Source organism: Gymnoscopelus braueri, assembly GCF_963280865.1.
Source record: "Gymnoscopelus braueri genome assembly, chromosome: 16".
In the NCBI taxonomy this organism is placed as follows: Eukaryota; Metazoa; Chordata; class Actinopteri; order Myctophiformes; family Myctophidae; genus Gymnoscopelus; species Gymnoscopelus braueri.
The window spans coordinates 27,413,308-27,437,235 of record NC_137616.1 but is presented as its reverse complement, the minus strand read 5'-3'; the positions used below and the strand labels follow the sequence as shown (position 1 = coordinate 27,437,235).

Genomic DNA, 23,928 nt, shown 5'->3' with positions numbered 1-23,928 from the left:
CAAATATAATAATCATATGATATAGAGCTGAGGCCGCGCGCAGCGCGGCCGAAGTTCTAGTCATTATAACAGAAGAATGATGTGCTATTGTCAACCCTACAGTAATGCATCAACACCAACCATGGTCAGTGGGGGACTATGATAATTGAATACACTTTTTGTTTTTAAATGATTATGATTCCAGAAGTGTTTACCACAGACCAGAGTCTCCAACACCCAGCTGTGTGTCTATGAAGAGTGACTGGTCTAAAGGAGCAAATCCCTACTTCAGTAATGAACCTGGACCTCCAGACACAAAGTAAGATCACTGATCTCTGTGAACTTCAACTGGAAAGACACAAAGAATGTCTTGTATCTGCTCACAGATGTAGAAAGTAGTAGAGTATCTCACTATCAGCTGTAGTGATCTTTGATTCAGTGATTCTTAGGTTGTCTTGGACATGGACATCGAGGTAGAGTAGCCTTAAACTGTATTCAAGTAAAAGTATTGTTACTTTAAAATAATAATGACTTGAGTAAAAGTAAAAGTATCTAGTGAAAATACTACTCAAGTACAGACTTCCTTTACACAAACTGATTTATATCAGTTAAACTCTATATACTTTCCCCTCAACACCAAATCGATTTGCCGAACATAGACGATCTACAAGCTCACTGTCACAACGTGTCATGGCGTGAGCTTGAAGATCTATTACTTTTGCTGAATGTTCACCCAGATGTTGTTAAATAATCAGAATTAAATAGAAGCCATTGTTTTTGCATCAATAAAACATTTGAAATCTGCCTACCGATGATGTCACTGGTAGGCAGGTGTCTGAAATGTCCGCAGCCCTCCTCTGAGACACAGACAGAAATGGTGTCATCTTAAAATGAGCATTAGTGAGGACCAGTTATATGAAGATAAAGGTGAACATCTTATAATGAGCATTAGTGAGGACCTGTTTTATGAAGATAAGGTTAAACATATTATAATGAGCATTAGTGAGGACCAGTTATATGAGGAAATGGTGGGAAATGGGTGAAGTGATTCTTTGATTTAGTTTTGTGATATGAATATTTTATGACAGTGTTAATAAGGTTAATGAGGTTGTTGGACTGAAAATGAACGGAATAACTAGAAAGGTTAAATTCTGGGGACCGATTTTCTCAACGTGTTTTTACATGAGGCTCATACTTAATTACAACAACATTTCATGACAATCTCTGTGATTGTTCTCATGGTGCACTCAAATGTGTATCTATTTATTTAACAACCATTCAACGTTCACACTTGCTTTTTAACTGATTTATCTAAACCATGTGCAAATTATATCAAATGAACCATGTTAATTAATGTTCGTCATCAAAACCAAACTCAGTGTAGAAAGACGTTTCTGCACCACGATCGCTCCACTTCTGAAATGTTCCCTGTGGACATTGAAGTGTTTTATACTTCAGAGTAGAGAGTTCATATAAGAGACGTTTGACTAGAAGTGTGCGGATTCCACATGGATTGTATGATTGAATATAAATAAAGTAAATAATGTTCATCCTCTCTTTCTATCAGGGTTGATCAGCACAGATCAGTGTCTCCTGTACCCAGCTGTGTCTCCATGAAGAATGACTGGTCCATGATTAAACCTATTGACTTCAAAGATGAACACCACTCTACTGATCACAGGTCAGAATGTAAAACACACAGAACACAACACATGATTTAGTTATTATCAAACTCTACTGAGCAGAGATTTGATTGATTGATTGATTGATTGATTGATTGATTGATTGATTGATTGATTGATTGATTGATTGAAATTTTTATTAGGCAAAAGAATGTAAAACAACACAGTTACATTAATAATGCTTTTGTCTAAAAGGCCCGGCCAAAAAAGTCCTTGCAGACTTGTTTCCGTTGGGGTCCTTGAGTTAATTTCATAGACATATATAGTAGCAACCAAACAGTTAAAAAATCAACATGAAAATACAGATAATACAGAAAAAATACCACTATGTACAAAAAAAAGCATTTAAAAAAATATATGTACAAAAAAGGGGGGGGGGGGCATGGAAAAATAAAAATTATATACAAAAAAAGCATGAGGAAATACAAAATATGTACAAAAAAGAGGAGGGGGGGGGGTCGTCTGTCTACAGGGAAACTGGTACTAGCTCCTCTTTCGGCCTCCAGAAAGATGGGTTTTTAGGGCTGTTTTGAATGAGCCCAGCGAACTGCATTTTTTGAGGGATGGGGTTAGACTATTCCATTCCTTGGTGGCTGTGCTATAGAAGGAGAATTTGCCCATGTTTGTTTTATGGGTGGGTGGTACCAGATTGTTGTTTACGCTCCCTCTAGTTTCGTGGCCATGGGTGTCACTAACTTTTTCGAGGTATTTATACAGATATGCGGGTATAGGGGGCATATCGGGCAAATCTGCATTTACAATTTTGAAGACCAGACCCATTTTTTGTAGTTTAACCCTGTCTTCCACCCTGAGCCAGCCTAGGCTGGCAAAGTGAGTGGGAGAGAGGTGGGTCATGGGCCCCAGTCCGAGAAGTAGTCGGATCAGTTTGTTTTGGGAGGTTTGAAGCTTAGTCTTCAGTGACACTGAGGTGTAGGAGTACCAAGAGGAGCTAGCATAGTCAAAAAGAGGCTGAATCAGGGCCCCTGAGAGGGTCCTGAGGGCCTGAGGGTTGACAAAAGAGGAAACTCTGCCCATAAATCTGGTTCTCTGGTTTACTCCTTTGACCACCTTTGCTGCCATGCTTTCACCTGTCAGGTATTTGTCAAGAATACATCCCAAATAGGTAATCTCTTCTTTGCTAGTGATGATTGTGTCATCGACTTTGACCTTGAAGTCAACTACCTTCATTTTACTGAGGGAATGTTTGGTCCCAAATAGGATGGATTCAGTTTTCCCAAGGTGTAGAGACAGTTTGTTATCAGTAAGCCAGGTACGGATTTTTGAGAGTTCAGAGCTGAGAGCTTCCTCAACTTGCAACTTGTCCTCACCCGATATCAGGAGTGCCGAGTCATCAGCGAACAGGAACAGTTTGCAGTTACAGGCAGCATTCATGTCGTTAATGTATAGAAGGAACAGTAACGGCCCTAGAATGCTGCCTTGAGGAACCCCCCAGCTCACCGGGAGGGATGAGGACATGGTTCCGTTGATGTCAACCACTTGTTCTCTACCCTCCAAGTAAGATCTCATCCAATTTAGTGATGTGCAATCAAAACCAATCGCCCTCAGCTTATCAAGTAGAATTGCGTGGTTTACAGTGTCAAACGCCTTTTGGAGGTCCAGCATGACCATGCCACAGTATTTGCCCGAGTCTACCTCACGTTTGATGTAGTCGGTCAAATATAGTAGGCATGTGTCAGTGGAGTGGGATGTTCTGAAGCCTGATTGGAATTCAAACAACAGTTTACGCTCGCTGAGGTAGCTGTTGATTTGTTCTTGGATTGATCGCTCTATAACCTTTGAGATGGAACAAAGGATGGAAACAGGCCTATAGTTGCCAGGATCTAGTTTGCTTCCTTTTTTAAATAGAGGGATTACTCTTGCCAACTTGAATTCTTGTGGGACGTGACACTGACTGATAAGTTTGTAATGTGGGCTACTATGGGAGCAATGGAGACCGCTGCGTCTCTGAGGAATCTGGTGGGGATGTTGTCAAGGCCGGTGGCCTTGTTAGGCTGTAGGGCGAGGAGTTTGTTTTGCACATCATCAGTCAATACAGGTTTGAAAAAGAAGGAATCTTTTTTAGCCCCTAGTTTCTCATAGTGAGCTTGAATGTGGTCGGGCCATACAGACCTGAATGCTGAGGGAGTTTGCTTACCAACTGGGTTGCAACTGTGGTGAAGAAACTGTTAAAACAGTCCGCTACCAATTGCTTGTCGGTAGTGAGCGAGCCACTTGAAATAATGCAAATGTTTGTAGATTTAGTCTGAATTTTTCCGTTGCAGCCTAATTGTTTTAGTGCCTCCCACAGTTTTTGTGGGTGGCTTTTGTTTGCCTCTATGTTCTCATTTAAGAAATTCTTTTTGGCATTTCTGATGAATTTAGTAACTACATTTCGTAGATTTCTGCACTTTTCAAGTAGCTGCTCACTTTTGTTTTTCCTGAACTCGGAGTAGCTTTTGTTCCTGAGTTTGATGGCATTCAAAATGTCACCCTTCATCCAAGGTTCTGTGCTAGCTTTGACCCTCACCACCTTTGTGGGTGCGATGTTATCAAGTACACACAAAAAAGCTTTTTTGAAACAGGACCAGGACTCCTCCACAGAGGTGCAATTTAGGACATGGGACCAGTCCATTTTTCCAAGAGCTGTTGTTAGAAGATCACTTGAGTAGTGTTTCATAGACCTGCAGCTGATTGTCCTGTGACAATAAGCTCTAGGTCTGTGAATCTTCCGAGTGCAGAAAATGATATTGTGATCACTTAAGCTACACTCAATCACTCCACTCTTGAAGATCTTGGTCTGGCTCTTGATACTTTAGTTTTGTAGTATGAACAGGTTATGATGGTTTTAATAGTGTTTATTTTCAGTTATTAATAAACTCATCACACTGTCCAGAGTACATGAGATAGATTTATTTTTGATTCAAGGTTGACAGACACACTGATTCATTGATGGCAGATAACTAATAGACTTTTATCCTATTATCTTCTCTAATGCTGTCTCAATGTGACCTAAAAGGTCATAATTCAAGTTTAGACAGAAGTGAAATATGTGAGGAGTTGGGAGAGACAATGTGTTGACTATTTGACCAATGACAACATCCTTCAATATTTTATACAGACATCCACGGAATACATTAGCTGTGTTCTACCTAGAGGTCAACTTTGATGATTATGAGCCAGGCTCCACTTTTAACCATTTATGTATGTCCACACAAAGGAGAGTATACAAGGACACAAATATTATAGGTGCATTAAGGTTACATTCACCACATCATGGCATAATTATGTCTTCATGATACAATGAGCATGTCACTCAGTACTCTATGGGTATAAGTAACAGAGATAGCACAATACTTTGCCAGCCTTTTTGCCTCCTTTTGGGACATCCTAAGTTGTTGAAACCCTTGTGAGTTATAATACCTGAGGGATCCTTAGATTTCCCTATGATGGATTGGTAGAATGAAGCACTATCAAACTTGAAGTTAGTTATATCAGTAACGAGGTTTATTACAGCAAGTATAGCAATCTTCAGCGGTTTACAGTTGGGAGCTTGTTGGGAGAGACAATGTGTTGACTATTTGACCAATGACAACATCCTTCAATATTTTATACAGACATCCACGGAATACATTGGCTGTGTTCTACCTAGAGGTCAACTTTGATGATTATGAGCCAAGCTCCACTTTTAACCATTTATGTATGTCCACACAAAGGAGAGCATACAGGACACAAATATTATAGGTGCATTAAGGTTACATTCACCACATCATGGCATAATTATGTCTTCATGATACAATGAGCATGTCACTCAGTACTCTATGGGTATAAGTAACAGCGTGTCCGCCATATGGCGGCTGCCAATAGAGATAGCACAATACTTTGCCAGCCTTTTTGCCTCCTTTTGGGACATCCTAAGTTGTTGAAACCCTCTAACAACTAGTCTGTGGGTATAATGTCCTCGGCTGCCAAATATAGAAACAAATAGTCTGCACCTATAGCCTATCTGAGATGGTATGTAGGAGTAGTTGGTATTTAATGACCTTGGTCATAAAAGTTTCCTCTAGGCTAGGATCAAAGGTGCAGGCTATCTCTAATACAGATACTTCATCAACCACAACAACATCTGTATTAGCTGTCAAAGATGTAAAGATGTCTGGATTCCTGTCCGTGACACGCAAAAGTAGCAAAAATAGCAGATCTACAAGCTCACAATACTTGCATCACGATGCTTTGTGAGCTTGTAGATCTACTATTTTCTTTTAAAATGTCATACCTATAATGACATGTCTGAATGGAGGCCAGGTTCAAAGTGGTTATGTCTGTCTCTAGATTAGATCAATATTTAACCAATACAAAGAGTACAAATCAATCGTCAATCAATATAACAGAAGAATGATGTGCTATTGTCAACCCTACAGTAATGCATCAACACCAACCATGGTCAGTGGGGGACTATGATAATTGAATACACTTTTTGTTTTTAAATGATTATGATTCCAGAAGTGTTTACCACAGACCAGAGTCTCCAACACCCAGCTGTGTGTCTATGAAGAGTGACTGGTCTAAAGGAGCAAATCCCTACTTCAGTAATGAACCTGGACCTCCAGACACAAAGTAAGATCACTGATCTCTGTGAACTTCAACTGGAAAGACACAAAGAATGTCTTGTATCTGCTCTCAGATATAGACAGTAGTAGAGTATCTCACTATCAGCTGTAGTGATCATTGATTCAGTGATTTTTAGGTTGTCTTGGATAAGCACTGAGGTAGAGTAGCCTTAAACTGTATTCATGTACAAGTATTGTTACTTTAAAATAATAATGACTTGAGTAGAAGTAAAATTATCTAGTGAAAATACTACTCAAGTACAGACTTCCTTTATACAAACTGATTTATATCAGTTAAACTCTATATACTTTCCCCTCAACACCAAATCGATTTGCCGAACATAGACGATCTACAAGCTCAGTTGGGAGCTTGTTGGGAGAGACAATGTGTTGACTATTTGACCAATGACAACATCCTTCAATATTTTATACAGACATCCACGGAATACATTGGCTGTGTTCTACCTAATGGTCAACTTTGATGATTATGAGCCAGGCTCCACTTTTAACCATTTATGTATGTCCACACAAAGGAGAGCATACAAGGACACAAATATTATAGGTGCATTAAGGTTACATTCACCACGTCATGGCATAATTATGTCTTCATGATACAATGAGCATGTCACTCAGTACTCTATGGGTATAAGTAACAGCGTGTCCGCCATATGGCGGCTGCCAATGGAGATAGCACAATACTTTGCCAGCCTTTTTGCCTCCTTTTGGGACATCCTAAGTTGTTGAAACCCTCTAACAACTAGTCTGTGGGTATAATGTCCTCGGCTGCCAAATATAGAAACAAATAGTCTGCACCTATAGCCTATCTGAGATGGTATGTAGGAGTAGTTGGTATTTAATGACCTTGGTCATAAAAGTTTCCTCTAGGCTAGGATCAAAGGTGCAGGCTATCTCTAATACAGATACTTCATCAACCACAACAGCATCTGTATTAGATGTCAAAGATGTAAAGATGTCTGGATTCCTGTCCGTGACACGCAAAAGTAGCAAAAATAGCAGATCTACAAGCTCACAATACTTGCATCACGATGCTTTGTGAGCTTGTAGATCTACTATTTTCTTTTAAAATGTCATACCTATAATGACATGTCTGAATGGAGGCCAGGTTCAAAGTGGTTATGTCTGTCTCTAGATTAGATCAATATTTAACCAATACAAAGAGTACAAATCAATCGTCAATCAATATAACAGAAGAATGATGTGCTATTGTCAACCCTACAGTAATGCATCAACACCAACCATGGTCAGTGGGGGACTATGATAATTGAATACACTTTTTGTTTTTAAATGATTATGATTCCAGAAGTGTTTACCACAGACCAGAGTCTCCAACACCCAGCTGTGTGTCTATGAAGAGTGACTGGTCTAAAGGAGCAAATCCCTACTTCAGTAATGAACCTGGACCTCCAGACACAAAGTAAGATCACTGATCTCTGTGAACTTCAACTGGAAAGACACATCTCACTGTCAGCTGTAGTGATCATTGATTCAGTGATTTTTAGGTTGTCTTGGATAAGCACTGAGGTAGAGTAGCCTTAAACTGTATTCATGTACAAGTATTGTTACTTTAAAATAATAATGACTTGAGTAGAAGTAAAAGTATCTAGTGAAAATACTACTCAAGTACAGACTTCCTTTATACAAACTGATTTATATCAGTTAAACTCTATATACTTTCCCCTCAACACCAAATCGATTTGCCGAACATAGACGATCTACAAGCTCACAACATGTCATGGCGTGAGCTTGAAGATCTATTAATTTTGCTGAATGTTCACCCAGATGTTTTTAAATAATCAGAATTAAATAGAAGCCATTGTTTTTGCATCAATAAAACATTTGAAATCTGCCTACCGATGATGTCACTGGTAGGCAGGTGTCTGAACTGTCCACAGCCCTCCTCTGAGACACAGAAATGGTGTCATCTTATAATGAGCATTAGTGAGGACCAGTTATATGAAGATAAAGGTGAACATCTTATAATGAGCAGACCAGTTATAAGGTGGAAAATGGGTGAAGGGATCCTTTGATTTGGTTTTGTGATATGAATATGTTAAATAAAAACATATAGATGCACAGCAGACAGCCAGATGCACAAAGCTATATACATTTACTAATCACTAAGGCCAAGTATTTAATGTTAATGATTTAAGCATTGATACTCTACATTCATGTGATTCATTAAAATAATTTGAGAAATCATAGCAAAACATACAGATGACAACTGCACAAAAGACACACAAAGCTATATACATTTACTAACCACTAACCATTTTGTCTTGGTCTTTAATGTTAATGATGAGTTAAAACCATAACAGTGCATGCTTCAGCCTGCCTGCTGGCTGCTGCACTAATGTCACAATCACCACTGCAGCGCGTCTGCTATGTCCAAAAACACAAATGTTCAAGAATATGGCAAAATTCTAACAAGCAATGAAAAGAACAAACTGAAGAGAAGTCTTAACCAGTCAAATAAAAAGTGCACAATAATATCTTGAAGGGATAATGTATAATTCCATGACAGAGTGGACCCTATTATTGTATATTTACCAACACCAAATATCCTTATTTCTGTCAAGAATATTGTCATAATAAATGTTGTTCATCTCCACAGAGAGAGGAAGAGGAGTAGTTGTGTTGTTACTGAGAAGGCGTCCAAGTGTTCAGGAGAGACATTCACAACCACACCTGGACTGAAGACATCCGGTCAAACCAGCAGTGGACAAAGTAAGACTGGACATAATTTACACTAATTAACAATTCATCTTAATGACTTAAATATATATATCGTCGGTGTCCGGGACGAGCCAGCTAACTCCATTTTCAGCTTTTTTTTTTTTTTTCATAAATCAACGCAATTGAACACCCTTTACGTCTGTGTAAAAAATCTAAACATTTGAACCAATGAAAAGTATTAAAAAGCGCCTCTGACGAAACCTCCCAACTCCATTGGATCCTCAAACTGTCCGTCAAAAACAAACAACTCCCCCTCTCTACTCTGCTGCAGCCTTTTCACAACACAGAACAGAGCGCGCTGCGCAGTGAACGAGGAGATATATCACGTAAACAAACTCCCCGTAGTCTGTTAAAATATGCAGTGTACCTGTTTATCAAACTTAGCACTGACGCTAATGTTATGAAAACAAGTAATTATATTTCTAAAATCTATGAAGTGTTTAATGAAGAGAGCAATGTGACAAGAAGAAAGGAGTTGATAGCATTTCTGTCGCAACTCGCGCTAGTTCTACTGAAACTCCAATTCTGTGAACCCCTCTTTGCAAATGTTATTGTAATATTTAAAGTCCTGTTTATTATTGTTGGCCTATATAAGTGTCATGAAGCATCAGGGCATTAATTCACACGTTGTTGTGATGCATTGTGAGCTTGGAGATCCATTGTTAGCTTTTGGAAATGTGTACCCTTTTGAAACCTCTCCCTCAGCAGCAAGTGGAGCTATTGTTGTTTGGACACCTAACTCCATTTCAGCTTGATTTCTGCTCATCTGAAACTACTATCTCCACTTATATAAAGTCACTATACCAACTTTGATGAGGCAGTATTGCTTTGTTTTAAAAATATAAGGTTTTCTTCATTTCCTGAAAAACTTATATTTTGTTTTTTCGTTTCCTGAACAATGAGCGTTTTGGAGTTAGCAGGTTCGGGCTGGACAGCAAATATATATATTTATATATATATATATATATATATATATATATATATATATATATATATATATATATATACAGCCAGGAATATATATGAATCCTGGCTGTTTATTGTTTCCTAATGGAGGATTCAACGCATTAATACTTTGAGAACACAGTTGTAAGAATGTAAAGTTATAAATGAAGCTGAATGTTAAAAATGTCTTCATTGTCTTCTCATAGCAGATGAGCATTTAAAGGATTATAAGATCAGTTTGAACCGTCTTGATTGTGTGACAGAACACATCACTGAAGAGACAGGAACCTCCCTCACTGACATCTACACAGAGCTCTACATCACAGTGGGAGAGAGTGAAGGGGTTAATGACCAACATGAGGTGTGGCAGTTAGAGATAGTTTCCAAGAAGAAGACCCTCCATGACAAACCAATCAACTGCTGTGACATCTTTAAACCCCTCCTCCTTGGCAGAGATACACCCAGCAGAAGAGTTCTGACCAAAGGCATCGCTGGCATTGGAAAAACATTCTCTGTGCGTAAGTTCACTCTGGACTGGGCAAAGGGTTTGGAAAATCAAGATGTAATTCTCCTGGTTCCCTTCTCATTCCGGGAGCTGAACTTGGTCAAAGATAAGCAGTACAGTCTTCTCACACTGATCCATGTTTTCCACCCAACATTAAAGAAGGTCACAGCAGAGCAGCTCGCTGTCTGGAAAGTTGGCTTCATCTTTGATGGTCTAGATGAAAGCAGGTTTTCACTGAACTTCCACAACAATGACATCATTTCTGATGTCACAGTGACATCATCAGTGGATTTGCTGTTGACAAACCTCATCAAGGGGAACCTGCTCCCATTGGCTGTCATCTGGATAACTACCAGACCTGCAGCAGCCAATCAGATCCCTCCTGCATGTGTTGACATGGTGACAGAAGTACGAGGGTTCACAGACCCCCAGAAGGAGGAGTTCTTCATGAAGAGATTCCGTGATGAGAAGCTGGTCAGCAGAATCATCTCACACATGAAGACATCAAAGAGCATCCACATCATGTGTCACATCCCAGTCTTCTGTTGGATCACTGCTACCGTTATGGAGGACATGTTGAAGACAGACGGGACAGGACAGCTGCCCAAGACCCTGACTAGGATGTACAGCCACTTCCTGTTGGTCCAGACAAAGAGGAAGAAGCAGAAGTATGATGAGTCTCATGAACTGAATCAACAGCAGCTCATGGAGACTGACAGGGAAGTCCTTCTGAAGCTGGGCAGGCTGGCGTTTGAACATCTGCAGAAAAGTAGCATCATGTTCTACCAAGAAGACCTGGAAGAGTGTGGTCTTGATGTGAAAGATGCCTTGCTGTACTCAGGAGTGTGCACAGAGATCTTCAAAAGAGAGAGTGTGCTCTTCCAAAAAACAGTCTACAGCTTTGTTCATCTGAGCATCCAGGAGTTTCTGGCTGCAGTCTACCTGTTCCGCTGTTTCACACAGAGGAACATGGAGGTCCTGAAGACATTCCTGAAAGATGATGATTACAACAGTGACAGTTCCCTCTCTGACTTCCTGAAGGCTGCTATGAAAATAACCCTGCAGAGTAGAAGTGGACACCTGGACCTGTTTGCCCGCTTCCTTTATGGTCTCTCAGTGGAGTCCAACCAGAGTCTGTTAAGAGGCCTGCTGGGTCAGACAGAGAACAGTCCAGAGGAGATCCAGAGAGCCATGAACAACCTGAAGGAGATGGATGATAGCAAGTTCTCTCCTGACAGATGTATCAACATCTTCCACTGTCTGATGGAGATGAACGACCCCTCAGTAAGTCAGGGGATCCAACAGTACCTGGTGTCAGAGAGCACATCAGGGAAGGAACTCTCTGAGACCCAGTGTTCAGCTCTGGCCACCATGCTGCTGATGTCAGAGAAGGTTCTGGAGGTGTTGGACCTGAACAAATACAACACACACTTGTTAGGGCAATGGAGACTGATCCCAGCTGTGAGGAACTGCACAACAGCTAGGTTAGTAGGCATGTGAATATCAACATGTTAGAGCCCCTTTCACTTATATACTACATGCATTCATTCCAAATGAATAAAAATACTAAACATGCACGCACGCACGCCCACACGCACGCACGCCCACCCACACACATACACACACACACGCGCACACACGCACACGCGCACACACACAGTCTTCTAAACAATGAGCTTATGGTCATTACTTGGGTTTACTCACTTTAATGAGGAATTACCAAGTTACTTTATACATCAATGCAAGTTGCTTGCTGTATAGTGGTTCCCCCAGGGGGGTCCGCAAATTATTTTGGGGGGTCCCCAGATGATTATCTTAATGTGCAACATTGTTTTCTCACTCAACAGTAAACAAATCAACATACAGTATAAGTGTATACAGGGTATCTGCACATTTATAAAGTTACAATGTAATGACTTAGAAGACCAAATTATATACCAAATTGGCCAAATTGTCAAATATTACAGAGGAAAGAGGCAAACATTGCTCTCTGAAAGCAATGTGAAAATTGCACTCTGAAAATTGCTGATCTACAAGCTCACAACGCCTCGCACTTCGAGGCGTTGTGAGCTTGTAGATCGGCTATTTTCACAGTATTTATCTGTGGAACCGAGTCAAACTAAATTTAAGTCCTCAACTCCTACAATTCCAAGTGCTTGTCAGGGTGGGGGGTCCCCAGTTCAAATATGGGTGTTTTGTTTTTGGGGGTCGTGGCCTGAACAGTTTGGGAACCCTTGCTGTAGTTTACAGAGACAACTTTCCATCTGTCTTCCACTTCTCTGTTCTCTTGTTCCCTGTTCTTACTGATATCCTGTTTATGTCTGGAGAACTACATAGAAGATGTCTTACTTAACTTCCTTCACAGTGAACTTGGATTGATCTGTTTTGATCATCTCTGATTTTACATGAATCTGTCATTACAGACTTGTTGGCTGTGACCTCGATAAGAGACATATTGAAGTTGTGGCTTCAGCTCTCAGTTCTAATCCATCCCATCTAAGACACCTGGACTTAAGTTATAGCGAACTGGATCTTGATCCGATCTGTGCTGCACTGAAGAATCCTCATTGTAGACTGGAGACCTTACGGTCAGAATAATTTACAATACTTATTTTCATCAATTATTTATTTTGTGATTATACTATGAATGTTGTGGTGATGCTTTATTTGTAGAGTGTGAATAAGGTTGATATCATAGTGGCACACTTTGACTAGAATAATGATAAGGTACAGTGACTACAGTGCGTGTTACAATTACAATTGAGATACATTCACCCAAACCCTCTTCCTGTCTGTCTGTCTGTCTGTCTGTCTGTCTGTCTGTCTGTCTGTCTGTCTGTCTGTCTGTCTTTGTTGTTACGCTGAATAGTCAAGTTGAACCAAGTGCAGACTCAAACAGGCAGGAATAAGTCAAAAATCTAAGTCTTTAATGGCTGCCAAGCAGAGCAACACAAAAAGGGTAAAAGTAGGCAAAAATCAAAGAAAGGAACAAGCCAAAACTAAGGCCGAAGTTTATCTGGCTGGGCAGGCAAGGCGAGGCGATGTCCAGGGATCCAGCAACAACAGAGTTGGCAAACAGAGGAGTCACAGACAAGCTAAGTTGAGGCAGGAATGCGGCGTGCACTCTGCTCTGTGTTGCAGACAGACAGAGAACATTTATACCGTCCATCCCCACACAGATGACGTTCCAACTTGAATCTTCCCAGTGGCTTTTGTTTGCATTTCACCTGCTAAAAAGCCTCCATGGTGTTCAGCAGTGCAGTGCGCTTGAAATTAACTTAAGTTTCAATTTGCTGTTAACGTTAGACATGGCTCATTCAATATGAACAGACAATATGGATTTTGTAACGTAATTACAACGCATATGTCTCATTTTAAAACGTGGGGGTGTGGCAGCTATCTGGGATATGGGTGTGGGGGGTATGTGGGAGTAGGGGGCTGGGGGTTTGTGGGGGTGGGTTTTAAAATGTTTCGAAAACAGCCGGTAATAAAACAAAGCAAAAACTAAAAGCTAAAAACAGGCAGCAATGGGATGTGTTGTGAGCTTGTAGATCGGCTATTGTATAAAATAGAGTTTAAGTGGTTAAACTGTTCTTCGTTTTGCTGTTGACCCCCTGGAGGGGGACCCCAGAGGTCCTCAGACCGTGCTATGAAAACTGCTTTAAAGCAATGCAAACAATATGATTGTAATTTAAATCCTATATTATACAATAGTAGAATTGAAGAAAATAGAAGAAACAAATATGTTGTGCTTTTGTGCTTGCTTGATCATCTGTTGTCAACCTGTTGCTGTCTGTTACCTGCATGTTGGAAGATTAAGTAAAGATAATTTTGTCTGTTACTCCTGTCTGCCTGCTCTTTCCAGCTCTTGGTTTTCTACTTTAAAACCCAGGGTTACATGTCGGCTTTCCGACATGTCGCCTTTCCGACGGTTACTAACCCTATGACTAACCCTAACCCTAACCGCACGCGGAAGCCACTAGTCGGAGTAGTGGGACGTTGGAATTATGAGCGCAAACCAAAACCCAGACAGTCCATCCAGACCAGGTCCTTTTAATAGGTGGCTGTAAGCAGGTTTTATTTATAGCAGACATTAAAACTTCTGGTGTTTTATTTTTCATTTAGACTGATGAACTGCTGGTTGTCAGAGAGAAGCTGTGAAGTTCTGGCCTCAGCTCTTAGCTCTAATCCTTCTCATTTAAGAGAATTAGACTTGAACTTCAACATCTTGCCGGATTCTGTACTGAAGAACTTTTCTGGATTGGAAACTCTCACGTGAGTAGACTTGGACTGTGTTCATGTTGGTTAGTTCCCTTGTTTCATGTTCCAATGACTGGTAGGCCAGCAGGGGGGGGGGGACTCACAGGCTGAGACACCACTGTTGAAGATCATAAACCTTTGCCTTCTGTCATGAACCAAGCCCCTGTTTCACTAACACTAAGATCGTTCACAAACCATTTACCAATGGAGAAATTTTACTTCTCCTCGGAACCAAAACTAGTGAAAGTAGCCGATCTACAAGCTCAGAAACACGTTGCTATCTGAAAAGTTGTGAGATTGTAGATCGGCTATTTTCAGAATGAAGTATGTCATACATTGAAAATAAGTACTCTCACGTTATCTTTAACAATTGCCTATGCATTAATTGATACAGTCGTGTTTTGTGCGACGAAATTGAAAAGTAGCTTGCCTGAGGTGAGGTTTGAATCGGTGACGTTGCGGTTGTGAGGCAGGTACTGGAGAGAGAAGCCATTTGAACAACAGACCTGAATTGGTGAAAAAGGAGCTCACACAGATGACACAGTTTCACGCAAATTGCTCAGAAATCCTGGGTTTAAATGTTTTTCAAACTGCTCAATATGGTGGAAAATCTAAGGGCGGAGCTTACTGGTCAAAGTGATAGATGTTTTCCTCATGAGTCAAGGCACATGTGTAAGCAAGTTTCATGACTGTCGGCCAAACGAGGCATGACTTTTACCTGTTTAAAGTTTGCATTTAAAAAAAAATTCTATAGCGCCCCCCTTTGGCCAATTGGAGTAAGATTGGTTTCAGTGATATTTGGAATGACCCTCTACATTACTGCAAAGTTTCAAACAAATGTGAGTCTGCATGTGTAGTGTTAGGGGCAGACAAATCATTTTCATAAAACTGCAATATTCATTGGCTCATTAAAGCTTAATGTTTTCATCTATGGAAAATCCGCCACTAACGTTTTGTCGGCATAGGTCCAAAGTACATGTGTAGAACGTTTCACGCAAATTGCTCAAAAATCACTGCAGAAACACAGGTTTAAGTGTTTTTCAAACTGCTCAAAATTGCGGAAAATCTAAGGACGGAGCTTACTGGTCAAAGTGATACATGCAGTGTTGGACGAGTTACTTTAAAAAAGTAATTAGTTAGAGTTACTAGTTACTTCTCCCAAAAAGTAACTGAGTTAGTAACTGAATTACTCTATTGTAAAAGTAACTAGTTACTAGGAAAAGTAACTATTTGCGTGAAAAAGTTGTAATATGTCAAAGAATTTGGATTGTTTTTGGGAGCAGGTTTCACAAGCCAGGTGCATAGACAGCGTTGGGAAAGTTCACTTAAAATATGAACTAGTTCAAAGTTCAGTTCACAAATTTTAAAATGAACTAGTTCAGTTCATAGTTCATAATTAAAAATTTTGAACTAAAGTTCATGGTTAAAAAAATGAACTAGTTCAGTTATTTTTCGTTCTTTTTTTTCCCAATATATATATATATATAATGTTTTAATAGCAGACCTACAAGCTCACAATGAGTTGCATCGCGTTGTGAGATTATATATCTGCTATTTTAAGCACGGGACACCGTCGTGCTGCGAAGTGTAAATTAGGCTCTAGCCCAGAGAGAACAGCAGCAGCAGCAGAGAGAGAAAGAAAAGGCATCAATAGCGAAAAGTTGTGAAAAATACTTTGTTTTAAACACAAGCAGTACACCCGGTCCCAGCAACGTTGTTGTTGTTCATGCGTGTGTGTAGCTAATACAGCGCAGAAGCTTTCTTTAATTACAAAATGATCTTGCGTCGGAGACTCTGCCAGAAGAACAAACAGCTGTGGGCCATTATCACTCAGCATGCTGCTACAGTGACACAACAACTTATAAACGGACATTTATTTTATAAAGCTAAGTGTTGCTTCTCTTGCATTTTTAACCCGAGGGGCTATCTGTAATCACGGAGCTGCATAGTAGTCTGTAGTCTGCACGAAGATGAGACTGTTCACTCCGCGCTGCGCAGAGGAACACACACACACACACACACACACACACACACACACACACACACACACACACACACACACACACACACAGTAAATTGGAGTTGCTTTGGACAGACGTGGACAAACGCTTCCCCCCCGCACACAACGTGCACTTCACGTGTACATTCTTTCCTTTCAATAAAGATGAAGTAGTGCTTGTACCGCCAATTTGTGGAAGCCATCTTGTCGGATTGCTCGTGACTCGCCATCTCTTCTCTACTGGTCTCAGTGGTCTGGTTGTTAAAGTTAGTTTGTTTGTGTGTGTGCGCCGCGCTGGGTTTGTGTGTAAAAAATACCCATGAAGATACAAATACCAAGGATTCGTCAGTGATGTTATCACATGTCACTGCTTAAACAGCGTCGAGTCCGTGTTACTTCCTGGCTGCGTAACAGCAAAAAGTAAGAGACGTCACTGTCGTATCCTTGGTATTTTTTCTAACCGTGTCATGTTTGCAGCAGGAGGAGCAAGCCCCAGCCTGTAGTAGCGCTGCGCGCACACACACACACACACACAGACACACACACTGTCAGCCGGCCCGTGGTAACAGAAAGCTTGGGGACGCTTCACATAGTAACGGAGCACATTTCATTGTCATTAACGGTAACGGCGTTGCAGCGATGGAAAATGTAATTAATTCGATTACTCGTTACTGGAAAAAATAACGGCGTTAGGTAACGCCGTTACACTGGATACATGTGTTCTTCATGAGTCAAGGCACAAGTGTAAGCAAGTTTCACGACTTTCGGCCAAACAAGGCATGACTTATGCCTGTTTAAAGTTTGCATTTAAAAAAAATTGCTATAGTGCCCACCTTTGGCCAATTGGAGTAAGATTGGTTTCAGTGATATTTGGAATGACCCTCTACATTTCTGCAAAGTTTCAAAGAAATGTGAGCCTGTATGTATGTGTTAGGGGCAGATGAATCATTTTCATAAAACTGCAATAGTTAAAATCTCTTCTTGGGAATTTTGAGTAATCTGCACAAAACTTTTTACACATGAACTTTGGACCTCTGCCGATAAAACGTTAGAGGCAGATTTTCCATAAGTGAAAGAATGAAGCTTTTAAGAGCCAATGACTGTTTTTCATATAATAAAAAATGGTGGGAGATCTAAAGGTCAGAGGTCAAAAGTTGTTCAGCATGAGGAGACGCATATGTGTATCCAAGTTTCATGGCTGTAGGTCAAACAGGGCATGAGTTGTACCTGTTCAAAGTTGGCATTTTCAATTGAGTGCTATAGCGCCACTCTTTGATGAATGAGTGTGAGAATTATTTCTTGATAGTTTTTCATGACCATCTACCATATGGCCGAGTTTTGTAAAAAGCGTATGCATGGTTAAGCCAGAACTGCCAAAAACGGCAGAAGAAGAAGAAGAAACAGAATAATGCCAATAACAAAACGGAGCCTTGCTCTGCAGAGCCTGACCCCGTAAAAATAATGCCAACATCAAAACGGAGCCCAGCTCAGTGCCTGAGCTCTGGCCCCGTAATGAAAGCCAACAGTTTCAAAGAGGTTTCAAGCCTTATAGGCCTCGAACCCTCAACTACACAGGTTATTCTTTCCATTTCCTGAAAAGTCACTGTGCTGCTAAATCCAGCATATTTACTCATACATATTTACTATAATCATGTTAAGATTTATATTACATTCATTAAAGGAGAAATCCGGACATTTTAAGTGTTATCTTTGATGTGTCGTTACTCACCTACCGACGTAGAAAGTGGCGTTGTTTTTTTCCATCGATTCGTCGTAATTTTTTCAACCCCCTCCGTTTGCATAATGGGAGCGCGTGGCTTAGGGAAATTCGTCTATTATAACAGATGCAAAGTTATTTTTTTCTCTACTACTACTCATTGTAGAGTCTCATGATAGTCAAACATGCGCTGAAAGTTCCTGAGAGGCTACCGCTAATGCCGAACGAGCTAACGCTAATTGCTTGTTTCTCTCCCAGAACCTGGCAACTTGGTGTTGCCAGGTAGAGAATTTTTTTTTTGACAACCATTCAGTGAGAATAGCAGATCTACAAGCTCAAATAGCAGATCTACAAGTGCAAATAGCAGACCTACAAGCTCAAATAGCAGATCTAACTGGAGAAGACATAGAAAATCCCCTCCCAACTCATTTCATGACAGTTGCCCATCCAGCACATACTGCTAAAGTTCCATTTGAGTGTCCTCAATTTTGCATTGTATGACCACGGAGTGCTGGCCAGTACCATGGGAAGAAATAATAAAATTACTCTATATAAATCTAAAAACAAGAAATGTTTTAACTCCTGTCCTCCAAGCCAGGTGGCAGTGAGTTTGTCCATGGCGGGCTACCTGGTGAAGATAATGGTAGCAGAAACACTGTAGTGTCAGGTAGTGGAGACGTTGTGTTAGACAGTCAGACATTGATGCATTGTTGTTCTACTTCCTACAGTGTGAAACATGGAGGAGAACTCTGGACAAATCCTCAACTCCTTAGAAGATGTGAGTATCTGTCTGTCTGTCTGTCTGTCTGTCTGTCTGTCTGTCTGTCTGTCTGTCTGTCTGTCTGTCTATCTGTGTCAGTATCCCACATTGACATTTTCTACACCGTTTTATATTCTGTTGGTCCCTCCCTCCCTGGATGCTGTCCTGAAAACTCTTTAGTAGACCTTCCAGGGAATTCAGGTGGTTTCTCTGCTCTTGACACCAGCTGATGCTTGTTTACAAACCCCCCCACCCCCCAAAAAACAAAACACAACAGCGTTGTGAGCTTGCAGATCGGCTAAGAGGTTTGGTGTAGAGAGAAAAAGAAATGCCATCATGTGTGATTGATGGCATAGGTAAGGTGTGATGTCATAGGTCATTATGTGCAGAGATGCTGAACGGTGTCCGTCCTGATTTACTACATCATTTTAAGAAAGGACGCATCAAACAAACCATGTGTGCACAGCACAGTATACACTACACGTAAATTAACTTGCTTCATCAAAGTTCAAGAAATCCTCATAATAACAATGAAAAGTTAATCCCACTTGATTTGATGGTCGATTGCAGTGCTTTATACACGGAGCTTGCAAAGTTGTATTGTTAAAAAGTGTATTTCCAGCGCAACATCTCAAAAACGAGCATACCTTTCCAATTTCCCAACGAATGCCACACGTGTGCGCGCGCACACACACACACACACACACACACACACACACACACACGCCTCGCATCAAAGCCCCGCCCGCCTCGCGCCTAAAACGAGCATACCTTTCCAATTCCCAACGAATGCAAATTTCCCTGTAACATATCTCTCTCTCTCTCTCTCTCTCTCTCTCTCTCTCTCTCTCTCTCTCTCTCTCTCTCTCTCTCTCTCTCTCTCTCTCTCTCTCTTGTTTCTGTCTTGTTTTCTCATCAGATTTCCATCCTCTCACACTGGACCCACACACAGCAAACAGAAAACTCTGTCTGTCTGAGGACAACAGGAAGGTGACAACGGGGGAGGAGCTTCAGTCTTACCCTGATCATCCTGACAGATTTGATGATGTTGATGATGATGTTGATGATGAGGATAAGTGTAAACAGGTTCTGTGTACAGAGGGTCTGACTGGACGCTGTTACTGGGAGGTAGAGAGGAGTGAAGATGTTGAGATAGGAGTGACTTACAGAGGAATCAACAGGAGAGGAGATGGTAGTAGAATTGGATTCAATGACAAGTCCTGGTGTCTGAACTGTAGTGAATACAGTTACATTGTCTATCACAATAGTAGGTCCACTCTCCTCCCTGTTGATCCCTCTGGCTCCAACAGAGTAGCAGTGTATCTAGACTGTCCTGCTGGGACTGTGTCCTTCTATGAAATGTCCTCTGACTCACTGACACACCTTTACACCTTCCAGTCCACATTCAATGAACCTCTCTACCCTGGGTTTAGGCTTATTGATAACCCCTCCTCAGTGTGTCTTTGTGAGGACAGATAATGTTTCTGATTAGTTGACACAACCAGGATGGTTCTACTGTATATTTTGATAAGCTCTACTGTATATATTTACACATACGACAAATTGTGAAAATCTAATCCTGAACCAATCTACTCACAAGCTTGTAGATCTGCTATGTTCAGTAAGTTTGAAATAAATACAAAAGTTCATTCAAACAAAGAGATAATTATGTTTTATTGTCCAAAATATGGCAGTCAGGGTTAATGTGGTTAAAGGGATATTTCACTTCTACTCAGGCTTTTGTGTTTCACCCCAGACATTTTTTAAGTTGCTTGATTCAGTATTTAGATATTTAATATTCATTTTTATCAGATACGCCCCATTCTTACAAACCCTTTCTATTTTTTCAATTACGTGTTTCATGCATTTCCTTTTTCAGTTTCCCCACAAATACAAAAAATACATGAAAAAAGTAATTGAAAAAACACGGCTCCCTCACGTATTAGAAGGACAATATCAGTCACCAGAACCAAGGACGGTGTTTTCAATGAATCTATTATGGTTAAAATGGAGTTTGAAGTTACAATGGGTTTGTATAGGAAGGGGGCGTGTCTGATCAAATGAATATCAAATATCTAAATACTGAATCAAGCAACTTAAACACTGTCTGGGGTGAAGGCCAGAGTAGACGTTAAAATGACCATGAACATGTTTGAAAGTGAAATATCCCTTTAGCATACATGTTTAATTAAATAGTTAATTAGATTAAAAAGTTGAATCAAATAGCTTAGTGGGTAGAGAGGTCGTCTGCTCATCAGAAGGTCACCGGTGCACCTCCTGGTCTGTGTCGACGTGTCCTTGAGCAAGACATTTCTATTTTTATTTCCGGCGAAGAACGGACACAAGATTTGGTGTAGAGGGAAAATAGATGGGACCAAGTACAGACTCCTTTTTAACCCATTAAGACCGGGAACGCATCTGTGTCACTTTAGATTTCTTTGGCTGCCGCACTATGAGCTATGAGTATCTGCTATTTTTGGAAAAAAAAGTCGTGAAAATTTGTGCAAATCTTTGAATATATATATACATTTTTAACTAAAATCTTTGCTTCTGGGGTCCCTGGAACAAAATATTTTCAGATTGGGATCCGTGGCCAAATACATATAATTTTGGGTGGTCCTTGACATGAAAAGGTTTGAGAACCACTATATATAGCAACATACGTCAAAAAAAAAAAAGACTGTTAGGATTTAGAATTCATTTGTAGAATCCCCAGAAGCAAACAGTTAAAACAACTCTTGCCTTTGGACCACAAGGTCATTGAGCATCGCATCGCCAACTCCGCAAATGAGAAGCACGGCTTGGGTGTGGCAAGTCGTTTGTAAAGTACTGGGATTTGGTTGCCAGACCAGGAAACGGTGAACAGTCTCTCGATACTTGGCACGTTCAGAAATGTACGTTGTGCTCGTTAGATACCTCTATGAAATGACACAGTGTACACATCGAAAAGCAACACAGCAGAAAGCAATGTGTGTGATATTATGTCTTCCTTTATTTCCCTGAGCCGAGTATTTTATAAAGAAATAGTGTTTGTTCATAAGCTGTCCAGCCGGCTCTCATAGACTCCAATGTTATTTCACATAACGTCCGGTGTGAGTTTGACACCCCAGTGCGACTAATCTGCCGGCTGGAATTGCATGATAGCGAAAATGACATGATTTCCCTTACCTTCTTTTTATATACCTTGCATTGTAACAGGATAGACTCCATCTCCATCTCATATCTAAACAACAATATCAGTTTAAAAAAAAAAATATATATATATATATATATATATATATATATTTAATTCTATGTAAATTTGTTAAAATGATCAAAGTAGTGAAAAGGTATGTACGGGTAGCAGGATGGAATAACACAGGGATGACGTCAGCAGTGGAGCAGTTGTTCACTGTACACACTGTATTTAATGTACGTGTTACAATATAAATGTACTCACTGTATTTACTGTACTTGTTACAATATTGATCTATAAATGTACTTTGCAAATGTCTAGCATGCAAAACCAGTCTACACACATTATATTCCCAATGCTCTGTAAGCATTTCTGAAACGATAACAAAAAATAAATGTAGAGTATATTGATAATATACAGTAAGTGTCCTTGTATTTATTGTCTTCGCCAGGCCTAAAGGCATGGCAAGAGTATGTTTTGCACCCTGTCTGTCCGTCTGTCCGTCTGTGTGTGTGTGTGTGTGTGTGTGTGTGTGTGTGTGTGTGTGTGTGTGTGTGTGTGTGTGTGTGTGTGTGTGTGTGTGTGTGTGTGTGTGTGTGTGTGTGTCACGAGTCTCTGAGCTTGAGTCCGAGTCGAGTCTTTAGCCACGAGTCCGAGTCGCGTCTCGAATCTCTTAAAAACAATTGGGGGTTCTTTTCTTAATTAATTTAATTATTTATTTATACGATGTATCCTAAGGCTGAAATACAGTTATGATGGTCCACAAACCCAACCCGAAATGAAGAATGCACAGAATGAATGCGCAACGGAATCTCCGGTGCGCGCAGCCTGCAGTCAGCCTGCAGAGGCGAGCACAACAGCTGCTGTGTGCGGCCTTTCATAATAAATGCTTAGTGTTGTACACTCCGCCGCGCCTCATTGTTTGTGCTGCCCAAAAGAACAGATCTGTAAGCTGTCGACACGCCATGACGCAATCTATCTGGGTTTGAGAGGCTATGATTGATGTAAACTTAAGTAGCCACCTAAATTATAGCTGGCAGTTGTCACAATATTGTAGCTCTGTTCGGGATTATTGCACAAAGGTGGATGTAACAGTTGCACTTTGCAAACAGGGACGATACTTGGACATAACTGCGTCACTTCAGAGGAAACTAAATGGAGCTACTTCAGAGATGTTTACACACCCCTGGAATCCATTAGAATGGTGGAAATGGAACATTAAACAGCCAACGTGAGTACATAGTGCCTTTCCCCAACATATAGCCATTTACTGTATGTGACTGTGTACCGCCCGGCCATGGGGTCGGTCGGAGGATGTCCATGCCTGTAGGAGCATTCTCGTTACGCTCAAGAGACAGCACAGCAGTGCGCACTAGATGTATACCCAAACACGATGACATGTCAATCTTCAAACACCTAAAACTAAATTTTAAATATAAAATGTCAATGTGTCAAATCAAATGTATATATATCTTTCCTCTATTTCATCTTTCTCTCACTGTACTATGTCTCTCACTCATTTGTGATTTTTTTTTTACAGTTTGT

General features: G+C 40.5%; 2 protein-coding genes across 9 annotated transcripts in view; both read left to right on the top strand.

Moving 5' to 3' along the window:
• Window positions 1-22,748, top strand: part of LOC308102615 (protein NLRC3-like) — a 48,395-nt gene extending 25,647 nt beyond the window's left edge. For 2 of the 8 annotated variants that reach the window (XM_080452409.1, XM_080452408.1), the window contains 10 exons: window positions 185-298; window positions 1,547-1,660; window positions 6,162-6,275; window positions 7,590-7,703; window positions 8,901-9,013; window positions 10,174-11,956; window positions 12,896-13,060; window positions 14,598-14,747; window positions 19,177-19,226; window positions 20,128-22,748. In XM_080452409.1, coding sequence (XP_080308535.1) covers window positions 185-298; window positions 1,547-1,660; window positions 6,162-6,275; window positions 7,590-7,703; window positions 8,901-9,013; window positions 10,174-11,956; window positions 12,896-13,060; window positions 14,598-14,747; window positions 19,177-19,226; window positions 20,128-20,687 — 3,277 coding nt within the window. In that variant the 3' untranslated portion in view covers window positions 20,688-22,748. The remainder of the gene's footprint in view (window positions 1-184; window positions 299-1,546; window positions 1,661-6,161; window positions 6,276-7,589; window positions 7,704-8,900; window positions 9,014-10,173; window positions 11,957-12,895; window positions 13,061-14,597; window positions 14,748-19,176; window positions 19,227-20,127) is intronic. The other 6 variants (XM_080452413.1, XM_080452412.1, XM_080452411.1 and 3 more) reach the window with 6 other exon arrangements.
• The window catches only part of epm2a (EPM2A glucan phosphatase, laforin), an 88,094-nt gene that overhangs the window by 38,401 nt on the left and 25,765 nt on the right, over window positions 1-23,928 (top strand). The window lies entirely within an intron of this gene.